The sequence below is a fragment of the Chenopodium album genome, chromosome 20 (genome assembly GCF_948465745.1).
Source record: "Chenopodium album chromosome 20, dcCheAlbu1.1, whole genome shotgun sequence".
Classification (NCBI taxonomy): domain Eukaryota; kingdom Viridiplantae; phylum Streptophyta; class Magnoliopsida; order Caryophyllales; family Amaranthaceae; genus Chenopodium; species Chenopodium album.
The window spans coordinates 7,884,701-7,907,063 of NC_137853.1; the positions used below are offsets into that span (position 1 = coordinate 7,884,701).

At 36.0% G+C, this 22,363-nt stretch overlaps 3 protein-coding genes across 4 annotated transcripts; 2 read left to right on the top strand and 1 right to left on the bottom strand.

Annotated features, from left to right (window-relative positions):
• Nucleotides 1-943: 943 nt before the first annotated feature.
• Nucleotides 944-9,996, bottom strand: LOC145597469 (E3 ubiquitin-protein ligase At4g11680-like). 2 transcript variants are annotated; one of them, XM_081653649.1, is made up of 5 exons: nucleotides 9,490-9,996; nucleotides 6,619-6,741; nucleotides 6,385-6,517; nucleotides 3,236-3,400; nucleotides 944-1,342 (listed from the first exon to the last, which is right to left on the bottom strand). In XM_081653649.1, exons 1-5 carry the CDS (start codon nucleotides 9,921-9,923, stop codon nucleotides 1,172-1,174), a joined length of 1,026 nt encoding a protein of 341 aa, XP_081509775.1. In that variant the 5' UTR covers nucleotides 9,924-9,996; the 3' UTR covers nucleotides 944-1,171. The 2 variants fall into 2 exon arrangements, with proteins under 2 accessions (XP_081509775.1, XP_081509774.1); XM_081653648.1 differs by having other exon boundaries at nucleotides 3,236-3,403.
• Nucleotides 9,997-12,021: 2,025 nt separating this feature from the next.
• Nucleotides 12,022-14,979, top strand: LOC145598689 (replication factor C subunit 2). The gene is made up of 7 exons (XM_081655068.1): nucleotides 12,022-12,219; nucleotides 13,013-13,119; nucleotides 13,231-13,332; nucleotides 13,452-13,647; nucleotides 14,017-14,145; nucleotides 14,230-14,424; nucleotides 14,512-14,979. The coding sequence occupies exons 1-7, from the start codon at nucleotides 12,067-12,069 to the stop codon at nucleotides 14,620-14,622; spliced, it is 993 nt and encodes a 330-aa protein (XP_081511194.1). The 5' UTR covers nucleotides 12,022-12,066; the 3' UTR covers nucleotides 14,623-14,979.
• A 685-nt stretch (nucleotides 14,980-15,664) lies between these two features.
• Nucleotides 15,665-18,542, top strand: LOC145597928 (large ribosomal subunit protein eL24-like). Its single transcript, XM_081654200.1, has 5 exons — nucleotides 15,665-15,820; nucleotides 17,452-17,527; nucleotides 17,645-17,746; nucleotides 17,910-18,058; nucleotides 18,199-18,542. Exons 1-5 carry the CDS (start codon nucleotides 15,810-15,812, stop codon nucleotides 18,347-18,349), a joined length of 489 nt encoding a protein of 162 aa, XP_081510326.1. The 5' UTR covers nucleotides 15,665-15,809; the 3' UTR covers nucleotides 18,350-18,542.
• Nucleotides 18,543-22,363: the final 3,821 nt, after the last annotated feature.

Below are 22,363 nucleotides of genomic sequence, written 5' to 3' on the forward strand. Positions count from 1 at the left end.
TGGCAATTGGCTTTTTGCTTAGCTTTTGGCTTTTTAGTTTGGTCAAACAGCCATAAAAATATGTTTGGTAATTGGCTTTTTAAGCTGGCTTTTCCGCCAAAAGCCAAAAGCTAATAAGAGTAGCTTTTTCAATTGGCTTTTGGCTTGTTGGCCCACCTAATCACTAATAAACAGCTAACAACCATAAATAATTTCACCAAACACTTTTGTAAACAGCTGGCTTAAACAACTTACTTAAAAAGTCAATCCATACAGCTAATACTTTTAGCTAATCAAACAACCCAAACAAAGAAGCCAACATCCAACCGCCAACCGCCGATTGCCAAACAACCCCATAATCGTTGTAGATGAGACATTGATAAGTACTTTCACAATACTATTTGATACAGCCTTCCACGAGGTAATTATTCACACATATTTACAAGTTAAATTAATTCTTTAATTGTAATTCCTTAATAGGATTAGGGTCTAGTTAAATATTTAAATGAAATGACCAACTTACAATATTAGTGTCATATCTTAACTTATCATATATGATTGATTTGTCAATTATTACTTATTAGTACCATTTTGATAGTGACTGAATATCATTTATTAATCTTTCTAAGGGTATAATTAATATTTTAAGGGACACCATAACCTCCCCTCTTGACTTATACAATTATTAGTATTAAACATGCAATACATTGTTTTGATTTTTCACAGTACAACCCTATTTTGTTCACCTTACAAAAAAATTTAAAGTTGTACATAAAACTATACTCTGTATATTTTAATAGTTAAATTTGTACATTAGAAGCCATCCAAAATGCAAAAGATATCTTTAAGTCTTTAAGTACCAAATAAAGCAGTTTAGAAAGACAAAATGCCTTTAAGTTAGTTAAGGGTTAATGAATGATCTTTCAAACAAGGATAAAACATAAGCAAAGATAAGTTGCTCATATGGGTATTGAAGCAATTATATATTGCAACCATGAAAAAATTCATTTACAACACTAAAACCCTTAAAATAACATATACTTTGTATATTACTAGGGAGATTACAGGCTCAAGGCTTATTCTATCTATAAAAAAAAGCAGATATGAAGGTATAAACTTAGATTTATTTACACATACAACATTTTAACCTATTGCAATGAATTGCACAATGAAATCTTCACTCCTAAAAAGTCTAAACTTCCCCATCTGGACTGTAACGCTTCGATATATCATACTTGCAAAGCGGGCAGGTGGAATTGATATGTAGCCACTTCTCCACACAAGAGCTGTGGAAATGGTGACCACAAGGAAGCTCTCTAAGCTCAATGCCATCTTCATATGCAGATAAGCAAATGCAACATTCCTGAAACAGATAGATTTTAGTTGCATTAAAAAGAGTCAAAAGGTTTATTTAAAATGTCATATATGAACATGAAGTTTTTAAAATCCATTGAAGGAATGCCTATAATTGTAAACAAGAACAATAACAGCCTTTCTCTTTCATTAAAAAAAAATAATATATTTAAAAAAAAAATGATAACAGCCAAAGAAGACATCACCTAAACAGTATACCGGATAGGTTACTTCCACAAGGCCACAAGAAAAGACATTCTTTCAAAGATTACACCAACAGATTAGTAATAATGACTTAAGAGTCTAAGACAGTCACAGAGATGGCAAATATAACAGCAGAAAATGAGTAAATGTATTCTAGCAATAATGTTGGAGTAAAAAATGAACTGGTAACAGATTGAGGAAACAAATCAACAAGAAATAACAAAGGGAAATAGAAAAACATGACTGAAATGGCAATGAAGGAGCTGAAACAGCGCTACCAAACTGTACACACTCTATAGCCTTCAAGGCTTTATGAGTGAAGTCATGTTTGGTCACCTGTCCCCAAGTCTCAGGTCCTCTTTTTTTATTTAACCAATTGATCTTGCTAGTTGCTACTCTCAGACCTAATCACTAAAGATCGGAGTATCATTTTCTAATGTGTCCATCTTATGTAAATCTAACTTTGTGCTAATCTAATGTCTCCAATAACCGCCACATTCACTAATTCCAGATTCCAAAGCACCTAGTTTTATAATTCTGTGCTTCCTAGCAGGGATGCACTTCATGTAAGGTATCCTCACCTCTGCTCTACTTCATTTGTGCTTCATTTTTAACTAGCTAGCAACCTAGAATTTTTCACCATACCTAATCCACCGGCATTTAGATCTTTGATCAAAGTTTTAATGAGAACTTCAGGCAATTCCCCATTCATCAAGTTGCCATTACAATTGCAGTTCCAGATATAACCATCTACCTTCTGACTCCGCACTAAGTCCAAAGTTTGAACCTATAGTTCACGGTGGACCTACCTTAACCATCCTCAAAAGCAATGCAACTAGAAACATATGCCGAGGAAGATAGTCTTCATTGACACCCAAAAGCACATCCAAAACCAGAAAAGAAAGAAAAGGAAAAAAAAAAACACTTCGACAGCCAAACTGTAATCCATATTACTGTTAAGAAACTGTGACTCTTGGTTCATTAAGAAACAACCACCCCTCCCTAAGGTTCCTTCCCCGATCATATGTGCGCCCTCAAATAACTTGATGTGTCATTCAAAACACATCCGCAGGACCTCTCTATCACTCTATTTGCTGTATGGCCTGTATCACCCCAAATTATCTGGAATGGAAAAACAGCTATTTAAATCCTCTTAAACCAGAGACAAATCCTTACAGCACTCCAGATAATTTTGATGACAATTAAATTCAATTCCAAAACAAGCCAGAAATGGAAGGAAAAATTCTCATGACATTGGACTAATTATTTAAAACTAAAGGAAAGCTAACAGAGGAAGAAACTTTATTTCAATAATATCTTATTTTAAAAAACAAAAAGGCAAGTGTCACTAACATCTTATTAAGTTTACACATTCATACTTCACACTAACACAAGCCCCATCTTTATAACTTTGCACTGACAAACTTGGCTTTCACTCTACAGCATAGGATTGGTTAAGAACTTAAGATTGTAGCAGAAATTTAACAAGAATCCTGGGAGCAGCATGGTTCCTACAGTGGCAGTTGCTAAAAGGGCTTAAGGAAGACTCTTCTGTTGGTGCATTACTCTTAAATCACATGATAAACTTACCCTTTGGTGTGCAATTAGGAAATAAGCATACAAAAATTTCTAGGAATGTCAAGTAGATAACATAGAAAGTAAGATGACATAGAAATTGTATGTTAATAAGAAAACATACAGCATCCTCTGCAGTTAAAGTACGTTCAATAGGGCACTCTGTTCCACACTCCTTCATTATCCCTCCACTTGATTCTTCTGTTTCCTCATCAATTTTATTCTTGCTATCATCCCTGTGGAATGTATATTTTTTTAGGAGATCAATGTCTTCTTTGGATGCTCCCGCCTGCTTCAAACCGCAGCAAATTTATCACAATTGGGAATATATAGAAAAGAAAAACATGCCGAGTGAACTAGTAACAGCAATAAATTTCAGCAGCAGCAATAGCCGAAAGTTCTAGTTCATTAAAATTAAACATTATATCACAATTAAAAGTTATCCACTAATTAAGTAAAGATATTCATTGTTTCAAAAAAAAAAATAAAGATATTCATAGCAAATTTAAGCATTTGACCTGTCATCTTATGATTAGCAGACTGTTATTACCTCAAATAAGACATAAGAAGAAACCTAGCAGATTCTTACTTTAAATTAAGAGGTCGAAGCTATTGTATGAAACATGACATCTAGTTTAGGCTACAGAATAGTAGAATACAATTGGCATTGGCTCTAGAGTTTGGTACTCAGCATCATCACACTTGAGAGTTGAGAATTATGAAGGCAACAAAGGTTGCATCTTCTTGCAAGTATATAGACTTGGACTAGTGAGTAGGCACGACATGGTAGCTACTCAGTGGCAGAAACAGGAGTACATAGATGAGAGCGGGGAGGGGGGGGGGGGGGGGGGGAAGGCGCAGCAAGCTCGTAGAAAACAAGAATCCTTAATTATTTGAAGTACTCAATTGAAAATTTAACATCTCATATCAGCCCACAGCTTGTCCCAGATGACATAGGACCAGTGTGTGAAAAATCTCTAGTACAGGAATACAGGGAACAGGTTAAGAATTTCAACCAGGGTAATGTTGGCAGTCATTGCAGATAAGATTTGTCCTGAAATGAGTGAAATCTAATAACATCCAGTGAATTGTTTTCCATCAAAGACAAGAATGAAACATTAGCTTCGAATGCTAATTTGTAAGGCATATATTTCTATATTAGTGATGCAAGAGGCAAAAAGCTTTAAAGGTGAACAGACGTTTGATAAAGCATCACACACAGTTAACTAGATCATTTCCTACTCAGTAGGTTGTTTCATAAATAAGGTGGGCATAAACCTTCTCGTGTCCTACTTCTATATTCTATTTCGCTTTACGAATAACAAATGCCAGTATATTTACCTTCTTACATGATATAAGTTTTACACACACAGTGGGAGTTTCCATGTTCTAGTAGGTGTTACTCTTAATTTTCGATTATTACTTCAGCCAGTAAGCCATACTTAAGACTTGATAATTCTATAGTTCAAGCACTTTTGAAAATTTTAACTAGAAAAGTGTGTTAATTACTTGCTCAGCAAGCATATGTTTTAGAATTGTTTCACATTTGACACGATTATAGAGTGTCCTAAATTGTGCGCTCGTTGGATCCACAATCTGACATTAATACTTGTTACCCCAGTCTGAGACAATAACCACACAAAACTTGCATTCAGGTACAACTACAAATGCATCAATTTGGACACTAATACATTAGTGGAACCTGCGTAGTGACACGCATTGATTCCGATTGATTCCTGTCTTAACCCACCATTTTGTGGAGTCGGCCACTGAAACTCTGCGGACTAAAGTCACCATTGCAATAAGATCCCCAAAGTCATAAGAAGAGAGGAACCAGGGCCCTAATCAAGTCACCATTGTCCATGCTCTAAGCTCCATGCTCAAATTATACAATAATAACAACAATCAAAGCCTAGATCCAAAATATAGTTACATGAACCAAAATTTATCTCCAATACTTGCCAACCATGATCCTATCCTTCCATTCCCTTCTACCCGAGTAATATGCAAATGCAAACCCAGCTTCTACATGTCCTCAACTCCTTCCATCCAAATTATCTTTGGTCTTCCCCCTGCCTTATATTATCTTCAATATCTGAAACTCCAACTTTCCTCCTAATATCTTCATTTCTAATTATATTTTTTAAGGTGTTCCAACATACCCATCTCTATTATTCTCATCTTCCTCATATGATCCTTCATGAACGTTCTGGCCCATATAACATTCATCTAATAGATGACTGATTAAAAAAATCCTTTAACTTCAAAAGTATGCTTCAATCACGCAATACATTACACTTTCATGCGTGTTACATGTTACATCTTAATTAACTTCTCCAAAATCAACCCAAGGTATTTAAAACACTTTCATGGCACGTCCTTAACATCCAATGTTACTAATCCCCATTTGAATTCCTCATAATGTTAATACTACATTACATGCACTCAGTCTTGCTATAACTTAGTCTAAACTCCAAAGTTTCTTATTTTTGTCTCCATTGCTCCAATTTGGCATTAACACCAACTCCAATATCATCCACCATATGGCATTAGTTATCAATAGTATGCTTGGCATGAGGAGAATTAATATCGGAGGTAGTAGGAGCCAATTACATACAAATAATGAAATAAGTATACAATCATTAGCACTCCCCTTTAGTCATAAACTACCCCCAAAATGAGGTTTCTAACTCTATGCTCAAGCACGAAGTGCCCCTCTACTGATCTGCAACCTCCATAATTTGAGACCTGCTTTACTCCTTGAATAATTTCCCTCAATCCAATCACCAAATAAGACCACCTAAAGAAGTAAAGCTATATTTATAAGCCACAGGAATGTAAATTACCAATAAAATCAAACACTTGAATTTGGAAGCCTGCCTTTATGGCAACTTTTGAGGGTGCTCAGGCTAGAAAACAATGATAATTTATCAAGCTCTTTAGAAGTGTCTTTCATTCACCTGTCTTGGGGAAAGGTTTCTGTGAGTCGTGTGAAATAAGCAAATAAGCAAATAAGCAACTAACACAACAATAAATGCCAAGAAAAGCGACCAAAACTTTCAATACACCCGAAACATGCACAATATCACCCCTTATCATGCAGAAAATTAATAATGCCAGTAATAATTTTACAAAGAGCATGTCTCGTGCTAACTTCCCATGAGATAGTCTTACAGAAGAATTGGAGTTTGTGTTAACATCAAGGAATAAGCAGGCCGTTTGTAAAGTGAAAACTAAAGTGAGGAACAAGAAATAAGCATGATAGAGAGTTACCCGATCTGCCAAAACATATAAGATAGCAATAATACATGGAAGGCAACAGCAAACTGCAGCAGCAATAACAGACGCCAGGACCACGCAGAAGATGACAAAAAACAGATCGAGAACCAAGAATGCTATGCAAAGCCTGCAAGCTCCATCACAAGGTGAACGTAGATATCATACTCTGTATTACTTAACACCTCATTTCAAACTCTAACAAAAGAATGAATCTGAACCAGAGCATACCAGTAAAGCGTGGGGGAGTCTTGCTGCAAGACTTGGCCACCCACACATATCCAATAAAATCCAAGTATCCACCACATAAATGAAAACAATGTATTTGCAGATTCCAAATGCTTTATCTTGGTACTGCAAAAGAAACCACAAGCAAAGTGCATTAGTGCTTATAACCCAATATCTCGGTTACCAAAATTAAATAAAATAATAAAATAACTCCAAAGAATAGTATAATGACTATAATTGGAGAATATGAGTAAATAACTCTTAAAGTTGTGTAACAGACCTTCCTCTACAAGTATGTACTACCTCCGTTAACAGTTATTTGCAACGAAAGGGACATGCGCGGACTCCTAGGCAAAAGTTTTTAAGTGTGATTATTGAAAAGTAAGGGCATATGCTTAAGCCCTTAATATTAATGTTACTACCAAAAAAAAAAAAAAAAAAGGAAATTACACAAAAACCCAGAACCACCAAACTGAAACCACCAAAAACCATCGGAACCACCAAAGCCATCGAAACCCATAACCCAAAACCACCACCAAAACCACCGGTATTCAACTACGAATCAGGCAAACCAACGGTGAACCACTGAAACCCTTCGACGAACCACCAAAACCACCCCTACCGAAACCCTTTAACAAACCACCAAAACCACCCCCACCGAAACCCTTCGACGAACCACCAAAACCACCCCCACGAAACACCAAAATCAACGAAGAACCACCGAAACCCACGATCCACCCCCCACAAACCACCAATATCAATGAAGAACCACCGAAATCCACGATCAACGAAGAACGAAGAACAATCGAAACCCACCAAAATCACCCCCTACTAACCACCAAAATCAACCAAGACCACCGAAAGCCACGATCCACCCCCACAAACCTGCAAACCCACCCTTAAACCACCAAATGGAACCACGAATTCAAGCAAACCATTAATGAACAACCAGATCTGGAATTTGGTGAGAGATGAAGAAGATGAAGGAGGAGAGAGAAAGATAATGGGGAGATGAATTGAAATTAATCTGATTATTAGGGTGGGAAGGCTTAGATAATTAATTTAGATTAGAGTTAAAATGATTTGTAATTATGTATAGTTTTATGTGTTAATAATGATTAAATGAGGGTATTTTGGTCATTTTGACAGACTAAAGTTACTAAAATAGGAAAGAAATAAGTTTGTTGCAAATAATAGTTAGCACCCCTTTTTAGTAAATGTTGCAAATAACCGTTAACGGAGGTAGTAATTAATAAAGATAAAGAAATAAATTTTTAATTTAGAGCAGAATTTAGTCAATTTACTACTGCCACAGGCTAATTGGCCAAATGTCAATGTATTCTTTCTGTTCAAATATGTATAACCACCATTGAAGATACAATTTGACAGGATCAGAATTTAAGAAACCTCCATAGAGTGACAACAGTGAGAAAAAAGTCTAAATGAAGTCACAAAATCCCTGTGGACAGGCACATAAATCCATCTTTCACCATTGTACAAAGCCGAAACATCCACATAATTTAGAGCCAGAACATCCCTTACACCTTCATCCACATGTTTTGGACCTTCCTTTTCTCAAGAAAATTATATTCAGTTAAAATCAGTTTTGCTGGGCTTAAAAAAATAAGTTTTGATTAGCATCTTTCAGTCAGAATACATGAGACAAATAAATTTGTTTAACAAAAATCAGTTTTCCACAAAAAATAATTTCAATCGGAAAAAAATAATTGCAGTAAAGTAAAGATCAATAAAAAAAAATCTTAAAAAAAATTAATAAATAAAAAAAGCGCCTTTATGTAGTGTATCTGCCCTAATAATATAACTTGGCAGCTTGCACACATCTCAACTACATTCATTCCTCTCATAGATTTCTTTCGCCCGATGCTATACAAGGGTCTAAAGATTATCTTAAGTTCTTATATCTCAAAGAAGCAGCATCTCCTCTTATGCTATAGTATATAATTAGAACAACTTCTAGTATCCATATCTCACAACTTTTAACATACCGTCCTACAAGCGGATGCCACCTACTTTAATTGCTTAAGGTAAAACCTAAGAATTGAAACCAAACATGTTCACATCAACGTCCTTTGTGGATCTCCTACATCAAATGTAAAAAATCTTGAAAAAAAAAATCATATAAATAAATAAATAAAATAACCTGAGCTCCATCTAATTGATCTCGGATAAATTTATTGCAAAACAAGGGACTATTTTGAAAGAAAGTCGGGGGAAAAAAAATTTGTACCCAAAATGATTAAAATAACATTGGTCATACTTAACTTCTCTTTCAAAATTTTTGGCCAATATGATATGGATAACACAATTTGCATCAAATATCCTCCATTTCACTAAAAATGCAACACTTTGATACTTTTGGATATTAACACTTATCACTGCAACCTGCCAACCCGTCTCTATATATATATTTTCATACTATCAACTTTTCGTAATTTTTACATATTGATAATTAGAAATATTAATCATTAAAATTGTGCGTTGGCAAACATGAAAAAAGAGATGTGTCAAAGGAAGTATATTCCAAACTTACTCTTTGTATAATCACATGGATTACCAAACCACGTCTCTTGCAACATGCAAGTGTTGCAAACTAGCAAATTCCAGTGAAACAAAGGAAATAAACACATACATACCATCGTAGACTCGAAATTACTAAATATATAGACACAAAATCTTGATATGTCATGAATATCATCCGCACATTTCTCAGCTTTTAGGTTATTTCAAAATTAAAATTATTGCACATCATCAAATTGTAATCTTAACCACATACTTCCAAAAAAACATACTATAATAATAAAATGTTTCCTAAATTCCAAACAAATGATCCAATCATAATCAACAAATAATCACCTGGATTCCTCAAAGTAATCATCACCGTGTTCGACAGCATTCCGAACCCTCCTCCTCCGACGAAACTCAACAGAAACACAGAAAACATGGAGAAGACACTGAAGAGCATAACCAGCAATCCAAACCCTAAGAGGAAGACGAAGAGAATCCGACCAAGTGAGAAAAAGCGCAGCAGAAGCAGCTAACACAAAGGCGGTATTCCAAGCAGCGTCAAGCGCAACAACAGGGGAAGAATAAGCCCAATCAATTTGTCTCTCTTCAATCTCCTGCGCCGCCGTTTCTCTGACCGCCATTGATGGAGCTCTCATCGACCTTCGACCGCTGCTTGCGCGCCGTATCATCCGCGCTGCGTGGCGGAGCCCCTGCGCTCTCATCGTCGCCGGTAGGTCGGGGGTTACCGGTGACAGAAACGGCGTCGCATCGAGGCTTGACATTGGAGGTTTGAAACGGTGTCGTGTGATGGAGTGTGGAATTTTCTGGGACACTTAAATAATTTTTTAATTTAAGTTTTTAAAATAAAGGGTTTTTGGGTTTTAGTGTTCGAGTGATGGAGTATTTTGGGTTGGGTGGTTGGTGTGGTGGGGTCTATTGTTCGGAGGATAGGGTGTGTTCATGTAGATGACGGTGATGGAAAAGTTAAGTGTAATGTGATTATGTGATTTGGATCTTTATTGCAAATTTATACGGTTCACATTTTCTAAATTGAGCTAAACTGAACTGAACTGATTGGAGCTGAACTGAACTGAATTGATTGGAGCTAAATTGAACTGAACTGAACTAATTAGAGCTGAACTAAACTGAAATTAAGTAAATGTGAACGGGTCCTTAAGCCTTTTCTTGTCAAAAAAAGGCTTGTTAATCTTGGATATTTGGCCACTAGAAAGCGCGTCTATACAATTTAGCATATGATCATGTCACATAAAGTCTTCTTTGATTTCCGTTCAAAATAAAAAAAAAAAAAAAAAATCTTCTTTGATTTAATCTACTTTACCTATTGATATTTCAAGCAAATTAAGATTTAGATAGACATTTTAAAACCAATTCTATGTACAATTAGTTATTTCAAATCCTATCATACAAAATAAGGTAATGTTCTCAATTGTATTTCACTTATCTATTATCTTTATTTCTTTAATTTAAACTTCTCTTATAGTATGAACTTATTAGCTCTCATTTTATCTTATCTAAATTTATTATTTCTTGTCTTTCTTATACCTAATTCGAACTTATTAGACATAAAATAAGTGAAAATAACCCTTTGAAAAAAAAAGAGAAAATAAGGTAAGGAGAATTGAATCTAAATTTCATAAAATAATTCCATACTCGTATACCTTAATTGTATTGGTCTGACCGACAAATAGTTTTAAGGTATTGAGTTGAATGACGTAAAATAGTGTGTTGGGCGTAGAAACTAATGCAATCTACTTTAGAAAATGCCTAAAATCATTTAATGGGGAAAAAATTAGGAGCATTTTAGGAAGGTCACTGTACAATCAAATCATAATTTGAATAACAAAAGACTGTTATGGAGAGCGGAGAACCGTAACTTTCGCAATAATAGGAGGAGGTATCAAGATTATAAGCACGATTAACTATATTATTGCCTATTTTATCCTTAAAAACAATTCTAGTTGATCTAAAGTTATTATGAACAGAGATATCAAGAATATGACATCTACTTACGCATGTCAATTTAACACCATTTATTTCCATTAGCAAAGTTGTACACGACCAACTATACCCCTAATTATATACTTGAATATACAAGTACTCGTATTACTTTACCCCTTGATAAACTTTGGTACTCTTTAGGTTAGTGTAAAGTTAGGCCTATAATTTCTACGTAAAGCGGAGCAGATTTGAACAGAGAATGCAGCGGTCAGCGGAGCTCTAAAGAAGAGGACCTTTGACTTTTCTTCTTAAGGGCGGGCCTCCCTTATGTGCTGACTAGGGGTGCTAATCGGGCGAGCCGAGCCCGAACTATGGTCAGCTTGGCTCGTGATCGTTTAAATTTGTTCGAACTCGAACCGAGTTCAAACCTTTAAGAGTCGAGCTTTGACCGAGCCGAGCTTTGACTAAGCGTTGACCGAGCCGAACTCGAACTGTTTACGAACAAACTTGATTTATTCTTATCCCTAGTTTACTTGTCTTCTTTATTGTTTATTATTAATTTTTTTTTATTTTACAACAAGTTTATTTTTTTAATAATGAAAACACTAACTTAATATTGTGTAATATCTATTGATAAATATATTTATATTTATATACATGATTTCTTTATATGAAAAAAATAATCGAGTTTGTTCACGAACTTTCGAGCCGAACTTGGCATAACTCAGCTTGGCTCGTTAAGGTCTCGAGCCGAGCTCAAACCCGAGTCGAGCCACCACGAATCGAGCTTTGACCGAGCTTTGACCGAATCGAGCTCGAATAGTTCACGAATAGCTCAGTCTCATTATCACCCCTAGTGCTGACTATATTTTTCGCCCTAAAATCAAACTCCTACTCATAAAACACTCGTTAGTGAGAAAATTGGGTTGAGCACTTGAGCTTTGATAGTGGGAATAGCAATTAGCAATGGCGTCTTCTTCATCGAATAGCGGGTACGAGGTACCATGGGTTGAGAAGTACAGACCCAGCAAAGTTTCCGACATCGTCGGCAACGAAGATGCTGTCTCTCGTCTCCAAGTCATTGCTCGCGACGGCAACATGCCTAACCTCATCCTGGCCGTACTTTCTTTCTTCCCCTCTTTTTCAATCTGAATAAAATAGGCAAAATTGTACAATTTGTATGTCTGAAATTAGTTAATTTTGTTGAATGTCACTGGTATTTGGATGGGTTTTGCAATTTTTTGTTTTCCCGCCATTTTTATATCTGGGTTTTTTCTTGGGGAATTTCTGAAATTGGAGCTTTTTTCTGCAAATTTAGTACTAGATAACTGGGTTTGGCTTTTTTTTAGTGCTATATTCTGTGTTTGTATTGATTTTCCTTGTTTTGATTGAAACCCTAATGGGTATTTTAGTTAGCAATTTTGTAATTAATGTAATCGAATGAAGTCATTTGTAATACATTCTTGGAATGTTTGTTGTGAAAATGTTGATTGTTGTGTGCAGTTTTACTGCAAAATAGTGCAAATTGCTGTTTTTGATGTGTTAAGATAGTTATCCAATGGTTTAGATTCATAAAAGGCAGAATTAGGGTAGGTAAACAATTTACTGAATTTACTGAAGGAAAGAGGGAAGCTTAAAGTTTGATCCTTTTCTTCCCCCTTTTCTTGTCCTGTCCTGTGCTGGGATATCGAAGGTTTTAATTATCACGAGCATAACCACTATTGATTACGGTATCTTGTGAATTGTATAATCGCTCCTAAGCAGTACATGGGAAGATGGGGTTATGCAAACAGATTTTGCCTATGTATAGAATGGACTGAATGACTGTATGTCCACCTTTAATTATTATGGTGATGGAGTTACTTTATATGCTCTATGTCGTATATTGATGAGACACCATTTGGATGTTTAGGGTCCCCCAGGTACAGGAAAAACAACAAGCATACTCGCTCTTGCACATGAACTTTTAGGACCAAACTGCAAGGAAGGAGTTCTGGAGTTGAATGCCTCAGATGATAGGTATTCCTACCCCCCCCCCCCCCTCCCCCTTTCTCTTCTTCCTCTCGAAAGATGCTATTACTGCTCACAAGGGTCTCTTAGATACTTACTGCACTTTTTTCCTTTTTTTAGGGGAATTGATGTTGTCAGGAACAAAATTAAAATGTTTGCGCAGAAGAAAGTTACTCTCCCTCCTGGGCGACACAAGATAGTTATATTGGATGAAGCTGACAGGTAAAACTGTACTGAGATATTCTAAATGTGCTATGTTCATCATTTCTGATTTCTGACACTCCTTTTGTGACTTTATGTGTTCCTTTTTCGAATTTTGGGGCTATATTGGATTGAAACAGCATGACATCTGGAGCTCAACAAGCTTTGAGAAGGACAATGGAAATATACTCAAACACTACTCGCTTTGCACTTGCGTGTAATACATCTTCAAAAATCATTGAGCCAATTCAGAGTAGATGTGCATTGGTCCGATTTACAAGGTTGTCAGATCAAGAAATTCTTGGTCGTCTCATGATAATCATTGAGGCCGAACAGGTAGTCTCCTTCTGTCAACTCACTTTAGCTGAAGATGGATTGTTGGGTGTTAGTTTTTATGTAGATTTGCTTTCACTTAGTGTTGTTATTTGGGGATAAATTATTGGCTTATGACTTTATGAGTTGCGATAATCATCGCTGAGGCTCATCTAGATATCGTACTTTATGATTGTCATTACTTTTTAGTCTTTATTAATTAGTCTGTGGACTGCATTTTGTTACTATGAAGTATGAATGCTAAAGAGTGGCTAGGTTTGTTCTTGTTACATCAGTCTTCTCCCTCCTCCCCCTCTTCATTTCCATGCATTGCATGTTGGTTTGCTCAATTTCTATTGCTGAAATAGGCTTTTGTGTGTATTGGCAATAAAGGTTCCATATGTTCCAGAAGGTCTTGAAGCTATAATCTTCACTGCTGATGGTGATATGCGGCAAGCTCTGAATAACTTGCAGGCTACCTTCAGTGGATTCCGATTTGTCAACCAGGAAAATGTCTTTAAGGTTGCTTCTGAAAACTGTGTTTTTTAGCTTATGTCAGAAAATTGGTTATTGTTATCTGATTGTGTATTATCTTTGGTCTGACAGGTTTGTGATCAGCCTCATCCTTTGCACGTTAAGAACATGATCCGAAATGTGCTTGAAGGAAAGTTTGATGATGCTTGTTCTGGTATGAAAGGCCTCTATGATATGGGTTACTCCCCTACTGACATAATCACTACACTTTTCCGCGTTGTTAAAAACTATGACATGGCCGAGTATTTGAAGTTGGAATTCATGAAGGTATGAGTATATGCTTGTAGGACTTGTTGTTGACCTTCACATTCCCCACTTCTGGTGCAAGTCCTTATTTCTCTTTCATGTGTACAGGAAACTGGGTTTACCCATATGAGAATTTGCGATGGAGTTGGCTCCTATCTTCAGCTATGCGGACTGCTGGCTAAGCTATCACTTGTCAGGGAGACTGCCAAAGCAGCCTGATAACTCGGCTAGATGGTTGAAGAGTGGTTCTCCTCCACCTGTTTCCATTTTCCAGTGACTTCAGATTGTGCAAAAAGTTTCTATTCTGTAGATTCAGCTGTTATTTTGTGTAGAAGTTGAATTGCTGTAAGAAAATTGCATTCCTTGCTTGTATCTAGGCAGAGCCTGGGTCATCTAGGAATACATACAAATTAAAGTTTATCCAGGCATGCTTTTTCTTGAAGACAGCTGAAAATCAGTTATGTATTTACTGATCTTATGCTTGCAGCTAATGATGATTTCTCACTGGTCATGGAATTGAAGCTGGGAATTTTTTAGTCCTTTGGCAATGTAAACATGGGTTGATTTATATATCTTGCGGCTAATGTGTTGTGCCTTCTTGTGATAATCTCTGAACATGTGTCTTCTAAAATAATCGGAAGATTTCAACTGTGGTTAAGAAAGACCAAAAGCTATTTTACACTCCACTCTAGTATTGTAGCATTGATGTGCTGTGGTAGTTTAAATAATTGCACTGGCTTAGGAGTTAGGATGGAGGGAGTACAAAATATGTCTTACCTTAAGGGCATCTAAGAGTGTTTAATTTGCTCAATTCAAAATTCCTAAAAACGAGCTAATATGATTACCTTAAAAATACTTTTGAATACCAGACATACTCGAGCATAAGATGAAAGTCTATTCTCCATATACAATTGATAATGAGGCAAATGATTTATGATTCACTTTTAGAGGTAAAAACAACTCTTTTACATTACTCTGTTTTTTGTTCTTTACTTGCACCATCCTTTTGCCACTCTCTTTGTAGATTTTTTTTTTATATATTCTTATTTTTTTAAAAATTTTTTTTATAAAAAAGTAAAAATTATTTAGACAACTTTTATCATAACTAGTTTCACAGAAAAATAATTAACCCTTAATTTTTTTATTTTAAAAATACTCATTTACATTTATTTTAGTAAAGGTAAGGCCCAAAACAAGTGAAAAGAGCCCAATTAGTAGGTGGTACGTTTTTTTTTTTTTTGAGGGAATAGTAGGTGGTACTTGATTGAGCAAAGTAACACAAAAACAAGAAATCACAAACACAAAAAATAAAGCTAGGGTTTCGTCGCTTCTCTCTCTCTGGTTTGGTGACTCAGGGCAAAGCACAACTGTAAGACGATCATTGTAAGCCCCGCCAGCCAGTCGTCATGGTTCTCAAGTAATGACCCTCTCTTCCCTTTTCTTCATTGTAATTTTGCATTTTTTGCGCCAATTTTTGATGAAATATGTTTTTTTTTTGAAGAGTGATGAAATATGTTATAAATCATATTTTTTGATTGTTTTTGCATAATCTAAATGTTGCATTGGGAATATCAATTTATGGGTTATAGATGTAGCAGCTTATTGTGTAGGAAATGGGTTTTTTCAAGGGATTGACGAGTTTGTTTAAATGGCTTATTTGAGCTTGTTTTTTGGGTTGTTTGTAAATTTTGATTGGGAAAATGCTGAAGGATTTAGGGTTTTAAGAGGGGTTTTGATTTAGTGTTTTTGGGTCATTTTGAAAATGGGAACTGGATTATTTTATATGCCTCAGATTAGTAGGATCATTGAGTAAATTTGGCGTCTTGTAAAATGAATAAATGATAGCTTGTGGATGACTGGATTGTGCATACCCAGAGTGAACTTATAATTGATTATTGTGGCAATGCTGAGCCTATTTTGTAGTTGAGGGATTTCGGGTTGGCGCAATGTGGAGAAGTGAGAGTGCTGGGAGTGCCAGGCAGGGTTTATCTGGAGTGAATGTTTGAAAAAGAGATAGTGTAAAGAGAAGACTTTAGCAGTTGTGAACTGATGATTCTAAGGTTGTTTATTCATCTTATTAAGCTATTGTCATGGTTTGGAGAAAGAATTGGTGTTTTGAGTCATATTTTGGTTTAAGAAAAATGTGAATGTGTCGTGGATAATTGAGCTTTTGTTTGAGCTGACTCGAGGATGAAATTGCCACAAATTTTGACCTAATTCTTGATCTCAAACTTGTGTTGGGCTAGATTGATACATTTCTATATGAAGTTTTATGTTTTTGGAAGAGGGTGTTATCTACTGTGATTCTAAGGTTATTCTGTATGCATATGATTGATAGGATCTATGGTTTTGGTATGAGAAATTATAGCCTATGGATTGTTAATACCAATACCCCAGGGTTAAGCATTTAAATGAAAGTTGTGGGACTTGTGGCTTGATTAAGCCTATTTTGTTGTTAGGCAAGTTGAATGAGACGGTATGTTGGGAAGTGAGACTGCCTGGCAGGGTTTATTTGGACAAAATGTTTGAAACATAGGGGATTGGAGCTTGGGACATCAGGTAAAGAGGGGATCAATACAGTTAGGAATTAATGGCTCTGAGTTTGTTATTCGATGTATATGTTGGTATAAGTTCATTGTTCCGGTTTGGTTTGGAGAAAGGATTGGGGTTGAGTTATATTGATTACGATTTGGGGTTTGTGGATGGGTTGTGGATGATTGAGCTTTTGTTTGAACTTTGAATTACTATTGAATGAATTAACCACGCTTATTGACCTAGTTCTCTATCTTGAACTTGCGTTGGGAAATTGGGCTAGACTGATACACTTCTTTATGAACCATGTTTTTAGGGTCGTTATCTATTGCGATTCTAAGGGCATTATACATTGATTTAATTCTTGAGAACATTGTGATTGTGCATCTGTTTATGATTTAAAATTTTCTTTTTTAATAACATAACCCTTCTTTAAAATCTGTTTTACCCTTCCATATATATAGCTGTGTACTTTGCTTGGTATTAACCTGGTCGCGCTTAAACTGTGAACCCCAGGACGGAACTTTGCCGCTTTAGTGGTGCAAAGATATACCCTGGAAGGGGTATCAGGTTCGTTCGTTCAGATTCTCAGGTAAGCTATTCTGATAATTGTTGAAGTTTCACTTCATAACTTGGTGTGTTTTGCAGCTGACTTCATATTCTTGAGGAACCATAGAAGCTAATCAAACTTTGATGATCTTTCTTGAAGGTCTTCCTTTTTGTCAATTCAAAATGTAAAAGGTACTTCCACAACCGTCTGAAGCCTGCAAAGCTCTGCTGGACTGCCGTTTACCGGAAACAACATAAGAAGGTAATAACCCTCCTTTCTCCATATTTCTATTGTGATCTTATCTACAGAGTACAGACTACAGGTTAATGTGTAATTGTGTAATGGGCAATCACTTTTGGTAGATTTTGATCATGAAGTGCTTAAAATAGTGGTCTTTGTGTTGGTTTTTCTTCTGTTTGTACAGGATATCTCTGCGGAAGCTGTGAAGAAGAGGAGAAGGGCCACCAAGAAGCCTTATTCAAGGTCTATTGTTGGTGCTACATTGGAAGTTATCCAGAAGAAAAGAACTGAAAAGCCTGAAGTTAGAGATGCTGCAAGGGAGGCTGCTCTGCGGTGAGTTCAATTGCTACTACTCTGTATAATGTCTTATGGCATAGTTAGCATCTGAATGTTATAATTGGACTTTTCATCTGAATTACCCAATACTGGTAGTCATTATATGAATTTTGAATGACATGCTTCTGATATTGTAGTGAGATCAAGGAAAGAATCAAGAAGACCAAGGATGAAAAGAGGGCTAAGAAACAGGAGGTGTCCAAGGCACAGAAAACCCAGGGTAAAGGTGCTTCCAAGGGAGCAGCTCCAAGGGGCCCCAAGATTGGTGGTGGAGGTGGAAAGCGATAAACTCTTCATATACTTCCGTAGGACTTTTTACTGTTGAAGGGAGGTTTTTTTTTTTTTTTTTTTTGCATGTCTACCTATTTGTATTTTGGTAGTAAAAATTCTAATGCTAGAGGATGTTGAGTGAAATGAATTTTGGTACTCATTTTTGTTACTTGTAGATTTTATAACATGTAGTGAAAGTCTTGTTATATGAGTTTGATGTTCTGGTAATGTAGGAGCTTTTGACTTTAATAAGGGTTAAATTTGGGACTAAAATCTGAAATAAGTTTTTGTGGATAGAGCTTGAGCTAGGACAACTCTACACCTCTCTAAAAGATTTATTGTATCGTTGAGCTTTAGGTGCTGTGACCCTGTGATAATCTGGATCTTGAAAGCAGAGCAGTGAGCTACTTAGATTTGCCATGGACCCATGGTCTACGCTTTGATTGAGCAACAGCAAGTTTAGCTCATTTGAGTTGCTGGAAATCATGGAACAACATAGTTGCTGAAGTTTAAAGCTTTGTACACAGTATGCAGAGGTTATTTGTACCTTTCTAACAATATCTGGATGGCTTCAAAAACAGCAATACCCTATTTTGGACTTAAATCAATTCTCTGTTTAAGTGGAACTCATAAATTATGATCATGCCGGATTTTAAACAAATTCAAGCCTCTTGTCAAAGCAACACATAAATTAACGATAATGTCACCATAAAGATTAGGCATGGATGCACATCAAAAATAGGATTCTAGTTTAGATACAAGAAACAGATGTTAGAAATACACTTCCTCATAGTTTATCTCGCGAGTATGTACTTGCAACTTTACGAGTTTACGCCACTCCTTTGGAATAATTATGTGCTTTCATATTAAGTTTCTTGCTCATATTAGAGCGTCTAATTTTATAACTGTATATGGTTTACTATGCACTAACAAATTCATTTACTCGTACCCCAACCATGCATCATCATTGATCATTGTCAGTAACATATCTCCAACTATAAACTACCACTTACAATGAGAATTCACAAATTGGCGACCACACCAATTGTCGGAGCATAAAAGATGGTCATCGGTTGGGAAAATTAAAATCCTTATGCCCCCTTTAATAACCGTTTATGAATAATGGTAATGAGAATGAACTTAAATGTAAGGAAAGAAACTACTTGTTTATTCCAATTATCACTCAAGATTAGGGATGTCAGTGGGGCGGGTCAAGTAGGAGACCCGCCCCATCCCCGCCCCAGTGGGGCGGGGATGGGTCTTGGTTTGGTGGGTGGTGGGGCGGGGATGGGGATGAAAACGATACCCGCCATGGGTGATGGGGCGGGGGTGGATTTTAAGTTGTACCCGCCCCACCCGCCCCACTTCGTACCCGCCCCATCCCCACCTCATACCCACATATACTTTTATATTATTTTATAAAAATAATTACGTGAAATAAATATTAATTATAATATTTTGTACTACACTTATGTTATAAACAAAAATGTGTGTAATATTAAGAATATTTTTTTTTAATATTATAATCCGTATTAATTATGTAGGATTGTGTATTTGAGACACGGAAATTTGGTGGGTCTTGGGTGGGGATTAGGCGGGTATTTGGTGGGGATTAGGCGGGGATGGATATCCAAGTGGGGGGTGGGGCGGGGATGGTTTTGGAGTTGTACCCGCCGGGGCGGGGATGGGGATGAATATTAGACCCGCCGCGGGGATGGGGATGGGGATGGGGATGAAAATGATAGGTGGGGATGGGGATGGGAAGGCCAACATCCGCCCCGCCCCGCCCCATTGACATCCCTACTCAAGATGACCTTAAAGAATACCACCTCTCATAATGGGTAGCAATGGAAATATATAAAGAAAGCAAATTGGGGGGGGAGGGTTGAAATTGAGTTCCCAAGGAGATTATATGTTATTTTTAATGATAAATTACACTTAAATTCATTCTTATTTTCACAATTTATTACCGGCTACCAAACGGGCCGTTAAAGTTTGAAGATACCAAAACCAAAACCGTAACAAAAACATCCTTGGTGAAAAGCTCCTCATTGCTCTACCTTGTTTTTTAGACAAAAGCCAAAAGCACAAGTACACTAGAAAAGCAACAAACAACTTCACATAAAACGAAATTCAAATAAAATCAGTTCTTTATTTTCAAGTACTCGTTGCACCACCTGATTGCATAATTTGATACCTAATTCTACGTCAAATGCCACCCAACACTCTTGCAATTTCATGCTCCATTGCTCCCACACTCCACCAGCAGTAACTATGTCACATTATTCTTAGCACCAAAAATGACGAATAAAATACCCTTATTCTTAGCACTCAAACGTCAGATACATATAAATCTCAAGATGTTATGTCCCAAAATAACTGGCCGTGTATATTATATAATAGAACGAGTAGCTAGGCCCACTATATTATTTAGTTGTTATGTAAAATACCTTTAGATTTAGCACATAATCGAGTAGATACAAATCAATTTCGTATACCTCATGTCTTGAGTCTTCATTCTTTTTCTTTCATGCAAGATTACCCACATTTGAATTATTCTCTCAAGTCTCAACACACAAATCCAAGACATCGGACTAAGTACTTAACATAGTACTCCGTAACATGCAATTATGTTATTGTTGTTTATCCATTGTCATATGCATGAGTAATTGAACTTGGTTTGACGGTCAAATTCAAAATACATGCGAGTTAGTAAGAGTCCTTGAGGACTTTGTCATGTGGAATATGAACAAGTTGCTAGCAATCGAGTTGTACCTAATCCATCTTGTAAGCTAGATGAAAGAGTCCAATCTCATGCGAATTAAGTTTAATTTTTAATTCAAAACTTCAAATTTTTGTAAATGTATGGCTCAAAAATGTATGTATGCCAAACCCCAAAATATTCATAAGCTTTTCTTGAATTGGAGCTTAATATTTTTATTTTAGCTGTAACATATTTTATTTAATTGGAACATCATAAATCCTCATATGTGGCTGGCCACACCATATGGTCAGGCAACATGGAGTGGTTTCTCGGTCAGCGTTACATACTTACATAGGTTACTTCGTCAGTGCTACAGAGGGTTAATCAGTCACTATTATAGGGATTACTTCGTCAGTGTTATAAGGGTTACTCAGTTAATGTTATAGGGATTGCTCGATAAATATTACAAGAGTTACTTGATCAGAGTTATGGGGTTACTTTGTTCTTTTACAACCGGGTACATGGTGTAGTTAGCCGCACACAAGAAGCGCTATTGAATTTGAAACATATGTAAATAACTTTTAAACATTTATTTTAAGAAATAATTAGAGAAAGTAAACACACACATCAATACTCTATACTTGATTTCTATTAAGGAAAGATTATTTTTATTAATTTTCAAGGATTTCTCTCTATTTTATTTCAATTTAGTTTGGGATTTAATAAATATTTATTTTATTTTCATTTTGCAAGATCAAATGTAATTATTACAAAACAACACCAATGCATATAACACAAATAAGCTACACATTTTAATAAAAATAATCTAAGTAACAACTCGTGCATTGAACGACCAAAAGACTAGTTCATTTAATCTCTCAAACCACGATAAGAAGAGAAGATAGAGTTAGGTTATTTATATTTTTCAATTGATTTGTTTAATGTTATTTATTTTCAATAATATAATAAAGAGAAGGTATTGTGTCAGTTCGGACTGACGAAATGTTTCGTCATGCCGGACTGACAAAATGTGAAATTTGATATCCTCAATTAGCGGGATGATATCCTCTATTGGGTGGATGATATCTTCTACTAAATGGATGATATCTTCTACTAACTGGATGATATCCTTTATTAGCTATATTATATCCTTTATTGGTTGGATGATATTTCTACAACCTGGATGATATCCTCTATTGGCTGGATGATATTTTCCATTAGGTGGATGCTATCCTCTACTAACTGGATTATATCCTCTTTTGGTTGGATGACATTTTTACTACGTGGATGATATCCTTTATTAGTTTGATGATATCCTTTATTGGCTG

What these genes read in the sequence shown, in the direction of transcription:
- LOC145597469 (XM_081653648.1), bottom strand. Translation starts at nt 9,923, where the DNA reads ATGTCAAGCCTCGATGCGACGCCGTTTCTGTCACCGGTAACCCCCGAC. An exon ending in TATATGTTTTGGCAGATCGG is followed by an intron (nt 3,404 to 6,384) that starts GTAACTCTCTAT and finishes TGCGGTTTGAAG; the next exon opens with CAGGCGGGAGCATCCAAAGA. An exon ending in CTTTAACTGCAGAGGATGCT is followed by an intron (nt 1,343 to 3,235) that starts GTATGTTTTCTT and finishes TATCTGTTTCAG; the next exon opens with GAATGTTGCATTTGCTTATC.
- LOC145598689 (XM_081655068.1), top strand. Translation starts at nt 12,067, where the DNA reads ATGGCGTCTTCTTCATCGAATAGCGGGTACGAGGTACCATGGGTTGAG. An exon ending in TTGAATGCCTCAGATGATAG is followed by an intron (nt 13,120 to 13,230) that starts GTATTCCTACCC and finishes TCCTTTTTTTAG; the next exon opens with GGGAATTGATGTTGTCAGGA. An exon ending in ACCAGGAAAATGTCTTTAAG is followed by an intron (nt 14,146 to 14,229) that starts GTTGCTTCTGAA and finishes TTGGTCTGACAG; the next exon opens with GTTTGTGATCAGCCTCATCC.
- LOC145597928 (XM_081654200.1), top strand. An exon ending in TCGTTCGTTCAGATTCTCAG is followed by an intron (nt 17,528 to 17,644) that starts GTAAGCTATTCT and finishes TCTTTCTTGAAG; the next exon opens with GTCTTCCTTTTTGTCAATTC. An exon ending in ACCGGAAACAACATAAGAAG is followed by an intron (nt 17,747 to 17,909) that starts GTAATAACCCTC and finishes CTGTTTGTACAG; the next exon opens with GATATCTCTGCGGAAGCTGT.